At 39.1% G+C, this 15,685-nt stretch overlaps 1 protein-coding gene across 1 annotated transcript; it reads left to right on the top strand.

Moving 5' to 3' along the window:
• Window positions 1–443: 443 nt before the first annotated feature.
• Window positions 444–15,142, top strand: AGA (aspartylglucosaminidase). The gene is made up of 9 exons (XM_026040797.1): window positions 444–579; window positions 2,258–2,411; window positions 3,130–3,242; window positions 6,252–6,364; window positions 7,035–7,155; window positions 9,075–9,150; window positions 9,958–10,065; window positions 10,961–11,094; window positions 11,898–15,142. The coding sequence occupies exons 1-9, from the start codon at window positions 444–446 to the stop codon at window positions 11,996–11,998; spliced, it is 1,056 nt and encodes a 351-aa protein (XP_025896582.1). The 3' UTR covers window positions 11,999–15,142.
• Window positions 15,143–15,685: the final 543 nt, after the last annotated feature.

Raw genomic sequence — 15,685 nt, 5'->3', positions numbered from 1 at the left:
TTGGACTGCTACTGCAACACGTCATATGGGCTAAGCTACCAAAACCAGTTTGAAGTCAGGTGCCAGAATGGTGCTGTCAGGATTAGTCAACTATAGGACACCTCAGGACTTTTTTATTTGGTGAACTATTTACCCTGGAAGACTCAATATCTCCAGCAGAGAAAACATTCCTGTGCCACAAAGCAAAATATTTTTAGCAAAACAGGTGACAAGACAGCAGTGCTTGGGAATCTCACAAGTTTGTGTGTGGATACATACTACATATATATATATATGTATATAGATGATTTGGTCTCTTTTTCGACAAATGGTCACGCGCGGGTGCTCTGCACTCAGCCCCGCCCCAACGGCCGCGGCCCGCGGCGGCGCATGCGCGACGCGCCGCCGCGGGAGGAGGGCGGGCGGAGACGGGGCGGGCCGGGGCCGGGGCCGGGGCCGGAGCGATGGCGGCGGGCGGGGGGCTGCGGTTCCTCCTCGTGGCGCTGCGGTTCCTCCTCGTGGCGCTGCACATGGCGGCCGCCTCGGCTGCGCTGCCGCTGGTCGTGAACACCTGGGCGTTTGGGAAGGCCACGGAGACAGGTGTGGGCTGCCCGGGGGCTCCTTCCGGCTGGGTGCCGCGGGGCGGAGGCTGCTGGTGCCGGCTTAAAAAGGGCAAAAATGTTGAGAAAAAAAAAAAAAAAAAAACCCAAAGCGTTGGAAAGGGCAGCAGAGTTACCAGGGCGGGAACTGTGCAAACAAGGCCTTACTGCGTGCCGAGGCAGCCCCGGCTCCCAGCCGAGTGAAAGGGGTTCTGTGAAAACTAGTGAGAAAGCTACGTTTAAAATACATGCATATTTTAACCCTAATAACGTGGTTTATGCTGCTGCTGTACAAACTACCGGTTTATTTTTAGTAGTGTCTGTGGTACTTGTGCTTCCTGCTTGAAGATTTAGATAACGCTATTGTATTTTTGATCTTGGTTGTACTGTGAAGTATACTAATGGTCAAGACAGTTGTTTCTTTTTCTGTGGCAGCTCTGCCGCTGGAAACTGCTTGTGGATAGTGACTAGGAAACGGGCTGGGTCTCCCCAGCGAGGCTGTAGATAACCCCTTGCGGTGTCACCCCTGCGAGGCTGTAGATAACCCCTTGTGGTGCCCCTTGCTGGGGAAAGGGGCTGCCTGGAGCCCTGGGCAGGTCAGAGCTGAAACCCTTGTCTTGGAAACAAGACCTTTTATTGCCAACATAGGGCAGTGTCTGAAAGAAAAGGTAATTGGGGTTGGAACAGTCCTGCTCACCCTGGAGGTTGCTGCGCAGACAAGCATGTGCTAAGTATTATTTTTTCCTTCAGACAACCTGCCAATTTTGTGCAGTTGCTGGCAGAGTTTGTGAAGGGTTTGGGGGGAGGTTGAGACAAGCTGATAGTTTGCAGCTGATAGTTTGCAGCTGCTAAGAGGAGCTGGGCCGAGCGGAGCCTCCCGTGGAGGCAGCCCTCAGTGCTCCCGTGCCTCGGGAAACCTTGCCCGAGGCCTGATCTTGTGGAGCAAGGCGGCTCTCGGGAGCAGAGCCTGCAGGGCCGGTTTGTTAGAGTCGTGTCTGACAAGTGTGGGATGACTCACGGAACCAGCTACGTGGTAGAGAGGTGGAAGGCATCTCCTGAGGGCTGAGTAGGAGAAAGTGGGCACTGCTATTGATTATTTATCTTGGATTGGGTTTCCTTTTGCTTCTATGTATTGTTGTAAATACTAGGTCTAAATGTGTAATCCGTGTATTTTCTGTGGCTGGCCCCTTAGCACTGCTAAAGACTGAGGAATTTTTTGAGAGCTGTTCATTGTGACTTGTTTGTCGTCTTTGAGATATGAGTTTGGCTAAATCTTCTCTTTTTATTCTTCCTTGTTCTCCTCCCAGTCCCCCCAAAAAAACAGAAAAGACTTTAGAGATTGATTAAAGCCCTGGACAGGGGAAAGCCTTGGACAGGGGAGTTTATTTAATATGGAGAATTTCTGTAATAATAAACAATAGAGATTTTTTTAAATACCTTTCCAAATTAAAAATGGGGAAAAAAACCTCAAATTACCAGAAACACTGATCAAATATGCATGCGAATTGATATGTAGAGAGGTAATATTTTATGTTTTGGTCTTTTAAACATATGTGTTTCATTTGTACATAACATTTTACTTTGGTTACATAATGCCACTTCATAGCATCTATCTTTAAAACATTCTTAATGCAGTTGTGGAAACTGTTTTCACTGACAATTATTTGTGTTGTTTATAGCGTGGAGAGTGTTACAGATGGGCGGCTCCGAGCTGGACGCAGTTGAAAAAGGCTGTGCTCAGTGTGAGATGGACCAGTGTGACGGGAGCGTGGGATATGGAGGAAGTCCGGATGAAAGTGGAGAAACGACACTGGATGCAATGATTATGGATGGGTAAGGGGGCTGCACGGTGGGAAGAACAGTCCGTATGATCTTTGCTACCCTTTAATACAAGAGTTGTTACAGAGATCTGTTGGTTTAGGGAAGAGTTTGGACAAGTTAAAACATTAACTTGTAGAACTAGAAAAAAATATATGCGTAACTGGTGGAAGAGTAACTAAGTATGTTTGTTATTATATGTGAACATGCAGTGCAATAGCTCAGCTGTAGATACAGCAGCTAAAATAAAGGCAGATGGTAACAAAGGCACAGTTTTCATGCTTGTAGTATCATAAGTTTTCTCTTTAGATTTATTCTATAAATATTTATGCTATGTAGCAATCCTGTCTTCCATTCCTTACTTACTCTTCTGACCCATCCTGCTCCAAAAAGAATGGCAGGTGTTTATTAGGTTCATGATTTTATGTAATTAAATAGCTACTACTCTTAAATAGTTACTACTAATAAAGTATTATTTTGCCTGCAGTTGTTGCTACTTCAATAATACCTCCCTCCTCCCCAGTCAGTGCAAGGAAGTTGTGTTATATATGAAATTTTACCCTACTAGTGTGATACCATCTGTCCATGGCTGTTTACCATAGAATAATTAAAGCAATATAGTAGCAAACTTTCTAATTTATATTGGAACACATTTTGTTTTAATAAAAATATAAGAACATTTGTGATTTTTTTTTAATTAACTTGATCTAAGTTAAATTTTTCTTGTTTTCAGCAACACTATGGAAGTTGGGGCAGTGGCAGATCTGAGACGTGTAAAAAATGCCATTGGTGTAGCAAGAAAAGTCATTGAACACACTAAGCATACATTATTAGTGGGAGAGTCAGGTAATTATTACCTTAACTGCTTCCAAGTCTTAGCTGCGTCTTGAAACTGTGCCTATTATAGTTACAATTGCTATATGTTTATCTCAGGAACATGGGTTGAGATTCCCTGACAGTCAAGTGAACATACTCTAATAATTCTGAAATATTTCCTCTGTCAACTTTATTGCATTTGTATGAATTGTGTTTTATTTCACTTCTTCCACATTAAAGGAAAAATAATTTCATGGTCTATTCACCGATTCAGCTGCACATACTATGTTGTAAACCTGAGGCCTTAATAATATCACTAAATTTGACACAATTTAAACACCTTTCATTTAAAACAATGGAGTAACTGTTTCTAAATAATCAGAGAATTAATAAACTGTAGAGTTGCATATGGCTGCTTTAGTGTATATTAAGTACTATTATTGTATTTGATAGTTTAAAGGTATTAGTGAGGGCCTGAGGATTTTGTTTGTTTGTTTGTTTTGCTCAAAACAAACCTCAGAGGCTGATACTCCAAGGCACGTCACATAAGTGCTAGCAAACTCGAGGAACAGTTGTGGGTTAAAAATAGGAACTATTGCTGATGGAATAATATTATCTTTAAAAGAGAAGCTTGTGGAGACAGGTGTAGGAGTTTAGATTTAAAAAGAAGTGACATTATCTGAGCTGTAAAGGTGAGTCAAGTACTTTGATAAAAAAAAAAAAAAAGATAAAAGGTTCTTGAAGGAATTAATGTGTACTGAATGATAGAGAAGTAGGTTTAACAGTGGGTTTTTTGGATAGAGTAAAGTAGGGCAAATAGAGGAGATGATTGTGTTTGACAGGAGGATTGAGAGAGAGATGGATTTGCAGATTCTGACTAGTTCAGGTAGTAGACCCTGTTCAGATTATGAGTGGCTTTGGTGAGACTTTTGCAAGCAGTCGGACCTCTCTGAGTGCCATGATACCTAAATAGTCTTCACAGGTCTATTTGCTTTGGCTTAAAAATTGAAGTGAAGGTGTCTTAAACCTTTTGTACAAAGAGAACTTAAGGAAGAAGGTGTATTTTTCATGTTTTGATAACCTTGTTTAGAACCTTTCGTAGTCTTATATCTCAGTGCAAGGAAAATGAAAGTACCTGTTATTAAAAACAAGTAGTATCTCTGAGAAACAATAAAATTTGAAAGCATTACTAAAGTCTGCATCTGTCTTTCTAGCTGTCTCTTTGAATTTATTTCATTCTTGATGTTTTCAGTGTAGAAGAAAAAGAAACCAGCCAGTGTAGATTAAAAATGGCTGATTGAGAGTCACGAGGTTCTAGATCTGGAAATGAAAAAGTGAGAGGCTGTGAGAGGTAATATAGTTGAGCACAGAGCAGAGTTGTTCAAACGTGATAGGTGCTGAAGTCGCACATCATCACTTGCACACAGTGCAGCCTATATCATATAGGCTATTCCCGTGCTCTCAAAAACATGAGAGGCTTTTGAAAGACCATGCAAAACTGAGGAGGTGAATGAATAATTTTATGTTATTGTGTAAGGAAGGTGATACTGTGGGTTATAAGCAAACAATCTTTAGCTAATCACAAATTGTCCTGAAAGCTTGAGCCGGCCTCTAGGAAGAGGATTCCAGGTATAACTTGCCTTGAGCAAAGGAAAAAAAACCCTTGAACCTGATGTTCTTCCTAGTCGTGCTGTTATAGTTATAAACCAGAATATAACCAAAACTGGTATGTATTTAACCTGAGTTTTATAGTGGCAACGGGTCTATATAGAAAGACGAAAAACAAACAAGAACTTTAGGTCCATATCAGTGTAGCTTTTGTTGAACAGATACCAGCACTGACCAATTCCTGTAGTTTTGAAAGAGCGACTTCATTATCTGCAGGACAGGACTTAGAAAGGCAGCAGTGTGGAGTGTGTATAGCAACTTAGAACTAAATGTGGTGAGGGACACTGTGCAGAATGATCACAAGTGGGAACAACATTTTTCTTGTGGTTATTGTTTGCTGAGAAGTTTTCAGGTCTGTCTGCAATAGATTGGAAAGTTTCATAATCATAGTGTGTCTGACCTCTTCCTTTCTATGACTTGGTAATACTTAGGCCAGGATCTAAGCGGAAAGTTCAAAGAACAGAAACAAGGCTGCAAAAGTTGTGAAAGGATGACTGACTGAAAAGAAGCAGTTTTATCTTTTTTTTTTTTTAAAGAAAGCTTGCTTGTTTGTTCCAGAAATAGGAATGTGAGGAACAGTGTCACTGAAGATGTCAGTTTTCTATTACATGAGCCTTACCCTGAGTGCAAACAGACTTTTAGTGTGTCCCTTTTATTCTAAAAAGAAAAAAAAATCATAGAACATCTAAATTTAGCAACACTGTTACTAGGTAATATCAAAGGTAGCTATAACTAAAATGAAAGGAATTGCTTTCTTTTTTTTCAGTTTATTTTGCTGTATTGTTTCCTAGAAGTGAAGCAGTCTTCCCTTATTTGTGATATTTTCTGCTCTCTTGTTTCGTACTGTATTAATTTTCAAAACTGGGAAACAGTCACTTTTAAAGCTGCAAGAAAGAAGTGTAATGCCTTCTCACATGATGGATGGATTACTGTAAAAATCAGTGTTTTAGTAGCAAATGTTATGCCACTATCTCTGCTACTCACACTTTTATAAAAAAAAGTCTAACTTTATAAGTAAAATGTAACATTGTTTGCTTTTATTTAAGTATTTCTGTGAAACAAAGCACAGATTATTCTTGCTCCCAGTTGATTAACAAAATTGTTTTTTTTTGCTGTTTCAGTGATACAATTTGCATGTGCTAACAGAGTTACAGTGAACCTAGGAAATTTGATGGCAGTGGTAATGAGGGAATTAGGTACTGCAGTTGTACACTGGAATAGTTGACACTACTCTGAAGAAATATTTTTTTGTCCCTGTATAGCTAGTGAATAGCAAATTTCTTGATTCCTAGATATTATATGAAATCTTTGCTGTAAGATATATGAAAACACAAATACATTACTTTTGTTTTCCTTGTTTTGTTTTTATAGCCTCCCTATTTGCTGTAAGGATGGGGTTCCCATATGAAGATTTGACTACCCCAAAATCTCTCTCGATGTTTTCAGAGTGGCTTAACCAGAGCTGCCAGCCAAACTACTGGAAGGTAGAGTACAGGGTGGCCGTGCAGCGGGTCGCAGAGCGAGTCGCGCAGCGTTGCCGCTCCCTTGCATAGGGAGGTTGTGCTTCATAGCAGGGTGGCAGAGAAGGGTTTGTTTAACATGCATGACGAAACCTGTCAAATGTTTGGTAGGTTCAGATACTGTGTGTGTCTTCCACTTTCTTTTTTTTTTAAATCTACCTGAGTTTGAATTTGCTGCTATGTTTTGGTTTTGGAGATTTGTTGGTTTTTTGGTGGTGTGTTTTTGTGGTTGTTGTTTGTTTGGTTTTTTTTTTTTTTTTCTCCTCCCCCCCCCCACATCTGGGCAAACTAGACTAAGCAGTTATTGTATTTTTTGATGCATGTATAAATTTCTTAAAGGAAATTTCACAGTAGTAATTAAGGTCTTGTTTCTTCCACATACAGTCTTGAGTTGTGCAGACTTGTAAAGACATTAAATCAGTGCGGCAGTCCATGTTAAATATGCATGTTGTGCATGCCTCCCTACCCCCCCCCAAGCAGTCATCATTCTTTGAGCAAAGCATTCAAAGTTCAGTAGAGCTGTATAATTGAAGAATTGGGCATCTGCTGTTTGCGTAGTACATTGTAAATAGAGTTAAATTTATTTGTGATGAAGCATAATATATTGTCCTTTCAAATAATGAAATAATTACAGAATGTAGTACCAGACTCTTCAAAATCTTGTGGACCATACAAAAAGACTGAAAAAGTAATTTGTAAGGAAGACTGGATCAGCTCCCAGAGAAGAATAAGCGTTCATAATCACGATACTATTGGTAACAACTTTCATTAACTCTGATGTTATTTTTCTTATTCCTCTGATTAAATTGTGATGATTGTAATTAAAAATATTTTATAGGCAATGTTTTATGTTTTATAGTGGTTTCAAACTTGTTATTTGTGCTGTGATAGAATACCTAGGAGTTCTTAGATAAAATAGGCTTTTTATATAGCTATTCTTTTTTTCTTTTTTTTTTTGACTTACTCTGAAGTGTGCTGCCTGTATATGCACCTGCTGCATTTTGTGTTCCTTGCCCCACTGCTTCTCCTTCAGATGTCCTGGCACAGATGTTTGGGCAGTTATGGGTCGTTAGAAATGTTAGTGTTGGTTATTTTTAGCCTTGATATTTGAAATACATCTGGCTTGAGGCAAATCTCCCCACTAAGCCCAACTTAACAATGTTTTGTGGAGGGGGGAGAAATGAGCTCTAGGTTAGTGCTTGCCAAGAGAAATGTTTGTCTAACTGTCTTTAAGCTTACAAAATAAGCCCTAGTTCTGTTTTACTTCCATTCTGGCTTTTAACCAGAGCAGTAAGTTTCTACAGCAACTGATAAGCTTAAAACAGGTTAGCAGCAGTGATCCCAGGGACTTCTCTGAGCCTACTGAAGGAGAACCGTGAGTGCTCAGTCTGTCAGCTAATTCACGAGCAGATCTGGCAGAGGCAGCAGACACTATAGGGGTGGAATGGAGCAGTTGGATTCCTGCCTTTCAAGGCTTTTTATTCGTTGTCATCCTAAAACTTACACATTTTGTTTCAGGTTACGTTTTTTTTTCTCAACTTAGCGATTCAGAACCTTTTATCTGACTAATCTCGATATCAAGAATTAATAAGTCATTTCAAGTGCTGGTTGTCTTTGCTTTTCCTATTGCTACTAATAGGGAATTAATGTTCTACAGAAGTCAGGTTTACCAATTTAAGAATTTTTCTTTAATAGGATGTGCAATTTTTGTTATGTGTTAGGAAACTCAATTATAGTGTGTCAGGTTGAGAGGTCAATCAGGAGTTGATGCATCATTATGCAGTCTTAAACTGTTTTGTAGTATATATTGGCATTTTATTTATACTCCTACTTTGTTCTCTTATCCCAGTGTTTTAGATGTGAAACATCTCCTTGGGTGATTTTGAAAAGTGCTTTCATTCAGAATGGGAACAGATGTCCTTCCAGCCTCTTTGCAGAGGCTAATGATGGCAGTAGAGCCAGCTTCAGCTTTTGGCTTCTACTGATTAGAAAACCCTTTTTCTCTGAGGAGATGCTAAGTGTGATCAGAGACCCAGAATTCAACTGTTTGAATTCTGCTTCCTTGCTCTCAGTGTGTTCTGAAATTGCTGTCAGCAGCAGTTGCTGCCCTGCCTTAAAGAGGGGAAGTCTTGCCCAGTGGAGCAGCAGCTGATCCCAGCCTGTTTCAATATGATGCAGCAGCTTCCTCATCAGCATGAAACTACTGCGGGGTGGGCTCAGCCACCTGTGTGACTGTAGCTTTTTACTTGGGTAGGCTGTATTTCAGCCTGCCTCTCTGATTATTTTCTTTTCCTATTTATTTCAAGCACTGTTTATTAAATTTCCAAACTTTGTTGCTCTGATGGTACCAATGCAGTCCTGTAGCTCCTAGTTCTTTACCAGGCCACGTAGTTGCATATCAAGAGATATTGGCTTCACAGAGAGTGTCATGTGCCACTCTGAAATAACTCCTATGTTGCTGTTTAATAATTCCTTTTTAGACTATTGCAATCCATTTGAAGCTTTCCACACATTTTATAAAGAACTTTTAATAACTTGTTCACTAATTTTGAAGTCTGGATATCACAGTTCTAGTTCATGATAACTAGAGTATCAGTTTAACAAACATATCAGATGTGATATGAGTTTGCTTTATCCCTTCTGAGTTCATCTTATCCCTTATTGGAAATTTTAGGTATGATTGTAATTGGTGAAAGTGGAACCATTGCTTCTGGGACATCTACTAATGGTGCAATCCACAAAATTCCAGGGTTAGTATCTGTGGGTTTAGAACAAAGCTGGGCATACTTGTGACAGTGGATGTTTTAGACTGTGACTGTCACAAAATGACCTTTCCTGTCTCTGTGAATTTGAGTACTGAGAAACTGCTTAAGCTGGAAAATGATTTGGCACAACGTTAAGGTAAGTCACCAGAGAGGAATGAGCATCTTGAAAAGGTGCTCAGTCTGCAAAGAAATGTACACAGAATCACGGCCCGTGGCTTGTGTTTTTTACTTCGAGGGAGGTTTTTTCCCTCCGTGGCCAGGAGTCTTGTCTGTCAACAGTCAGGTATCTTTTTGGATTTAAGAAGAATTACTGAAGATGCCAGTGTCTGCAGTGACTGACTAAACCTTTCTGCCCCAGCTGGAGGACTTAGTGAACCCGCCAGAATGTGTTTCTGGAGGTCGATTAAGCCTGGAGGTCAAGCAGGGTATCACAGAGTAGTTTCATCAGTAGCATTAAGACAAGACCTGTGGCTGCAGTAGTGACCTCCTTCCCTCTTCTATTCTCCTGTGTGTTTAACACTAACACAGCTGGAGGCAGTGAAGTTGGTAAATTGGTGTGTAAGTCATGAGAACTTTCCAGTAAGTATTAGGCAAAGAACTACGTTAATGCAACCCTACTGAATTAGTAAGCTATATCCCAATATTCTCCCACAGAATTTATTTTTATATATGTTTATTTAGATATGCATATGTATACGCATATATATGCACACACACACATACATATATATAAGCACACATACACAGACATGCATATATATATTTAATATTTCATTCCATTGTTCCCTGCAGCCGTGTAGGAGACTCTCCAATAGCTGGAGCAGGAGCTTACGCTGACAGTACAGCTGGAGGAGCTGCGGCCACTGGAGACGGGGACATCATGATGCGCTTCTTACCCAGGTTTGTCTTCAGACTTTGCTGGCTTTCTCTAACCAAAAGTGAACTGAGCAAATCAAGTAATTGAAAAGGCAACGTGGAGGGCAGAAGTATGGGTAAAAATGAATGAAATGAAAACGAACAGGAGCAGAATCAAATTGTCCCTACAAGCTGTCTTAAGAGAAACAAAGGACTTTAGTCACCCAGATATTTAAGAAACTCTCATTGCCTCAGTCCTGTCAGTCTGGAAGTAAATGGGCCGTAGCAGTGAGTGTATTCCTAATCTGCATGGTCTCTAACAGAACTGACAGACTTCTTCCTCTTAAGTGTGTATGGGGAAATAAGTGTCATAAAGTGTAGGAATGCTGAGGAGGGAGTCTTGGCTTGCTTGTAAGTGTGTGGTGTAATTGTATTGCATTTTATGTAATTGGTGCCTAGTCTGCATTAAGAAGAGAGATGTTGTAGTGCATGGTTGCCTAACCTGTACAAAATGCAGTTGTTTTTCATTATTTTCTGAGTCTTTGTGGGCTTATCTTTGCCATCTTTGGCAAAGCCATCTTTGTGGGCTGATTTCAAGGGTAATGCATTATGGAAGTCCTTGCTGAACGTAACAGACGCTGATGTTTGTATGAAGTGTATTGGTTAAGAAACTCCGGCTCTTATAAATCCTTGCTAGCAAATGGATATTCATATGTGTTTCAGTCCTCTGAGAGGACTTTTTTCAAGTTATTCCAAACCAGTCTTAGGAACTAAGAGGAAATTGCCTATTAATATTCTGTGACATACGACTAAAAGTTACTTGAAAGTTACTTGAACTTAAAAGCCCCTTTTCCGTTATTTGAAGAAATTGAGATCTCAATTGTATTTTTGGTGTGTGTAACTTAAGGCTAACTCTGGGTGTGGAATTGCTTTGTTTTAGCTATCAAGCTGTGGAGTATATGAGGATGGGAACAGACCCAACAGTAGCCTGTCAGAAAGTTATTTCCAGAATCCGGAAATATGCACCGAAGTTCTTTGGCGCTGTTATATGTGCCAATACGACTGGAAGTTATGGTATGTATGTGCAGCTGCAAGCACTCAGACTCACAGAAACACAGAAGTGAAGAAGGACTCCAGGGCAGCAGTCATGATTTAGGCTTTAACCACTGCAACAGAGCTGTTCTTAATAATTTCAAGTGCTGGTGATCAGGGCTGCTGTCCTAGTGTTGGTTTTAAAGTATTTTAATTATTCCGTTGTATTTTGATGTGTTAGGCTTTCACAGAAATGTCTGTAAGTTTTAGTAAGAATCAAAAGCCCTTACAACCTTAATGTGTTGCCTTAGACTGTCTGTGATTAATTTGAAGGTTTAAAAACAAATGCCTGTTCCTCCCCTAGCTACAGCATAAGCCAGTGAGACTGTGACAGCTCAAGGCAGCTTCAAAGCAGCCCAAGATCAGTCCCTGTGCCGGCATCTTATTAGTGAACTCTTAGATCAGTAGAAAATACAATTTGCTAATCAACACAGCTTATTGAATTAGACTACTTTATGCTGGGTTTTGATCTTTTATTTCCCATAGTTCTGTGTTTGGGAGATTAGAGCTTGCTGAATTCATTACGTTAATCAAGAGTGAGATATGTTTTTTCTTCCTAGCTTATGTTGCCATTTTGAATTATAAGAGCATTAATTGCACTACAGCAGCAGTCAGTAGCCCTGTATCTTTACTTCAAGATAAAATAGTTTTGAGACATCTTGAATTAAATTTTAAATGGATAATTACACCATTGTGGTAGAATGTCTTTAGATGATAAAGTGCAATGATACAGATGCTAATCCTAAATGTAGGATGTCTTACTTCCTTCTTTCTTTCTGTCCTAGGTGCTGCGTGTAATAAAACTCCAGGATTCACCCAATTTCACTTCATGGTTTATAACCCTTCACTAAGTCAGCCATCTGAGCAAGTAGTAGATTGTATTTAATTGCTTTTCTACTAGTAGCGTCTAAACTTGGAGAAGGAAGAGCTGACATTGCTGCTCGGCTGTTATTTTCCAAAATGGTTCTTCACTTTTACTGTTGTATAAACTGGGCAAATACAAGCGTATGTTAGAGATGTACCTATTACTCCATTGTTTTTAGTGTGCTCTACTTTGTAAATATTTTTGTATAGTGCCAGTAAACTTGTTAGATGCCTAATCTAATTAGTTTGTAAAATTACTTTGTCAATTTCAATCTAGAGTTGTATTTAAGCAATGATTCTGTGCAGTTTTAGGGAAGTGAATATGTCTGTGCAATTAGCAAATGCTTGTGTTTTTACAGTTAGCGAAGGGAATTCGTTCCTGTTTGAAAATCAACATCTAAGTGAAATGACTGAAACTTGCTGCTCTTGCATGTACTTGAGGTCACTTGAGTTGGGAATTCAGCAGGCATTCCATTGCATCCCCACTTAAGCTTGAGCAAACCTGGGAATCAAACTGTGGTTCTAAATAGAGCAAAAAGTTCTCTGAATATTTACTTCTGAGTAATTGCAATAAAATCAAGTGGGGCATTTTTCATGTGCATGAAAAGACTAAGTATCTAATAGCCCTTCTGATCTGTTTTCATAAGAGCTAAATAGTCAAAAGTGATGACACAGTAATCACTGAACTGGGCCTTTAACTTTGCTTTTCAAAATCATTGGCAGAAAAAATGCAGTGAACAGGATGGGAAGAAGGGAGATTGATTTTGAGAATTGTCAATTATCATTCAGGTTTCTTTTCCTTTTAAAGAAAATGGCATGGAAATTTTGGCAAGCAAGAAAAGGGGATTGAAGAGTAGTGCCGGTGAAGATTAATGAACCTTAATTAAGAGATAGGGAGCATCTGCTTGCTGGACAAGTCTAACCTCTGGGCTCTTCTAACTTTTTCTGCAGTATATGAGAAGGATTTTTGAGTAGAGAGGACATCCAGACATCCTTGTTAGTGCAAGCCCTTGAGGAGCATTGAAGTCTTTTTGTTGTTTCTTTTAAGTGAATGTGAAGACAGATGGAAATCTTTCCATCACTTTTTTCCGTAGTGGAAGTTAGTTATGTATCTTAATCACAGTAATCACTTCATCACTGCTTTGCTGTGTGCTTGCCCTTTCTGCACCATGCTAACCCTGAAAAAGAACAATTGCCTGTGTATAGTATAGCAGTTACCTAAAGCTAACACAGGTATTTTTGTCACTTTTTTTCTGCAGGCATATCGGAGTTGACTTGCACTAAAATGAGTGTCTTGAGAATTGTTCTATATATTTGATACATGAAGATATGTTTGATTTTTCTGTGACCTTCATTGCTGAGCATTTGACTGAATTATTACTAAACTTGAAATTGTTGGTGGAACTTATAACAAGAGGAGGGAATAAGGAGAATTTATCTTGTAATGGATGCAAACTATTTGAATGAAATCACTGACTAATAGAATGACACTTTAATGACTTTAATCACTGACTAATAGAATGACACTTTGTAACTATGGTTGTTTGAGCCTGCACCCTGTGCCTTACGATGATCATTGCCTAGTGTTCCAAGCTGATATGTTTAAGAGCTGGAAGAAGACTCTTAAACTAGAGTAGCCCTTTTTAGCGGCCAGTAGTTAGACTTGGTCTAACTTGGTTGTTTATTTGAAGGATTTACTGCTTTCCTGGATTTTAGACCATTTCACAGGACAGATTTCAGTGCAGGGTTTTTAAATTTACAATGGATTGGTTGCTGACTACACGCACTTTTTCTGTAGCTTCTTACCAAACTGCTGCTTCATTTGATATAGACAGAAAGAGAATTTCTCAGCTTTGTGGTCTGACTGATAAAGCCAGCTGTTTATTGAAAACTTTCCTGCAGCTTCCCTGTTTGGAGTCTATCACGGAAATGGTTCCCTTTGTCTGTAGTTTCCTCAGCAGAGTAGCTCAGACTTTTAGAGAATTTGAGCTTGGTCTTTCAGATAGATATATAAATATAAATCTCGGACATATAAATATAAATCTTGGACAATCTAGAATTATCTTAAGGGGTAAAACCAACAGTGGTACCGATTGACTTTTAACTTATCATTCTTCTATGAACAGTTGCTGTTTGGGTTTAGTTGTTATGTGACTTTTGTCAATCAGTAACAACTTTGTTTATTCTTGTTTTGAAACAACGTATAGGATTTCTTAGCTAATAATGGTAATGTGTGCTGGGGAAAAACAATAGCAAGGTATTTAAATACACAGCAGCTCCAGTCTAGAAGTGGAACATGACACACAAAGTACACCAGGCAGTCTCTTCATTCCTCCATGTAAGTTCCATTAAACTTACAGCAGACAAACATTAATGCCCATGGAGCAGATACAACAACCTTAGCATTTCTGACACTGCTCTTGCTTTTATTGTGAGCTGCAGAGTTGGACAGAGAATGATTTTAGGTATTTGTGCATTTAATAGTATTTGCTGGATTTTCCTTGTCTCTTTTCCCTGGACAGTTAGAGTCAGTGCAGGTAAATGCAGCACCTGCTGCTTTAGTGCCCTGCTGGTGTGCTCAGCTGCTCTGCTTATAGTGGCAGGTGGCATCCCGTGAAATCAGAGCAACAGCAACCTAAAAGACAGCCAGTTGTTAGGGAATTTCCGTCCCTGGAATAGGGGGAAATCTCTTGAAAGAGAAGTCTTTGATTATACATTGCCCAAGCAGAGTTTTACAGCAACGTTGCTGTTGTAAGCTTTTGGATTGTTTTTATAACTTAGAAATGATAATGAATTTTGTCCGTTCTAGTGTAGTTGTAAAGTTCCGGGGAGTTTTGTTTGTTTCTTTTTTTGTTTGTTTGGTTTTTTAAATTTTATTATTTTCTTAGCACTTGTCACCTAAAAATCCAAGGGATAAGAAATTCAGTGTAGCAAGATATCAGTAACAGTATTATAGTTAAATATTCTGATGTACAGATGGCAAGAACCTGAAGTTCTTTTCCAAGACGGATGAACTTTATGCAAAGACTGTCATAGAATCTAACTCTGCTAATACAGGAGAAGGGCATTTGTGAAGCACGTGAATGAGAATCTGATCTTTTGTCTGTATTTGTAAATTGTATTTAGTTTTTGTAAAATGTCAAACTAATTGAGCAGGAAAAATACACTGTGAATCTCTGACCTTTTGATTTTAATGTTTGTCATTTCCCAAAATGCTTAAACTACTTAACTAAAATTAATAAAATATACAGTTTCTTATTTTGTTGGACCACTTGCATATTTTCTGTCAGGAATATGGTCTGTCAAGTGCAACTTACCTGTTGCAGTTATATACAATAATCCTTGTGTGGTATTCATTAAAAAAAAAAGGATGTTTTAGGGGGTGATAGGAGGTTAACTCTAGAGAAGACAGACACCTGCCTCATTGAAGAGAAGAGCCCTGACAACTGTGAGAGCTTTCTAAGTAATTTCTTGGCTGGACAGAACAGTAAGAAGGAAGCAGTATCTTTTGTGAGTGTTTTTGTTTTATTAAAGTAATAAATGAAGCAAAACACTGTAAATTGCAAGGATAAATGTGAGAAGTATTATAAACACATACTGGCAATATTGAACTGTCAAGTGGATTTTTTAAATTTAGTTGATTGTTATTGAAGAAGAACTTGCGTGTTATGAAGTGGAAATGAAATTGCAGTGGAGAGGCTGCGGTGTC

The sequence above is a fragment of the Nothoprocta perdicaria genome, unplaced genomic scaffold (genome assembly GCF_003342845.1).
Source record: "Nothoprocta perdicaria isolate Ctin4 unplaced genomic scaffold, notPer1 scaffold_267, whole genome shotgun sequence".
NCBI classification, from domain to species: Eukaryota; Metazoa; Chordata; class Aves; order Tinamiformes; family Tinamidae; genus Nothoprocta; species Nothoprocta perdicaria.
The sequence above is the reverse complement of the archived record's forward strand: the minus strand, read 5'-3'. Positions and strand labels throughout refer to the sequence as shown.

Coding starts and splice junctions, on each gene's coding strand:
- AGA (XM_026040797.1), top strand. CDS start 444: ATGGCGGCGGGCGGGGGGCTGCGGTTCCTCCTCGTGGCGCTGCGGTTC. Junction 580..2,257: donor TGGGAAGGCCACGGAGACAG/GTGTGGGCTGCC, acceptor TGTTGTTTATAG/CGTGGAGAGTGTTACAGATG. Junction 2,412..3,129: donor GATGCAATGATTATGGATGG/GTAAGGGGGCTG, acceptor TCTTGTTTTCAG/CAACACTATGGAAGTTGGGG.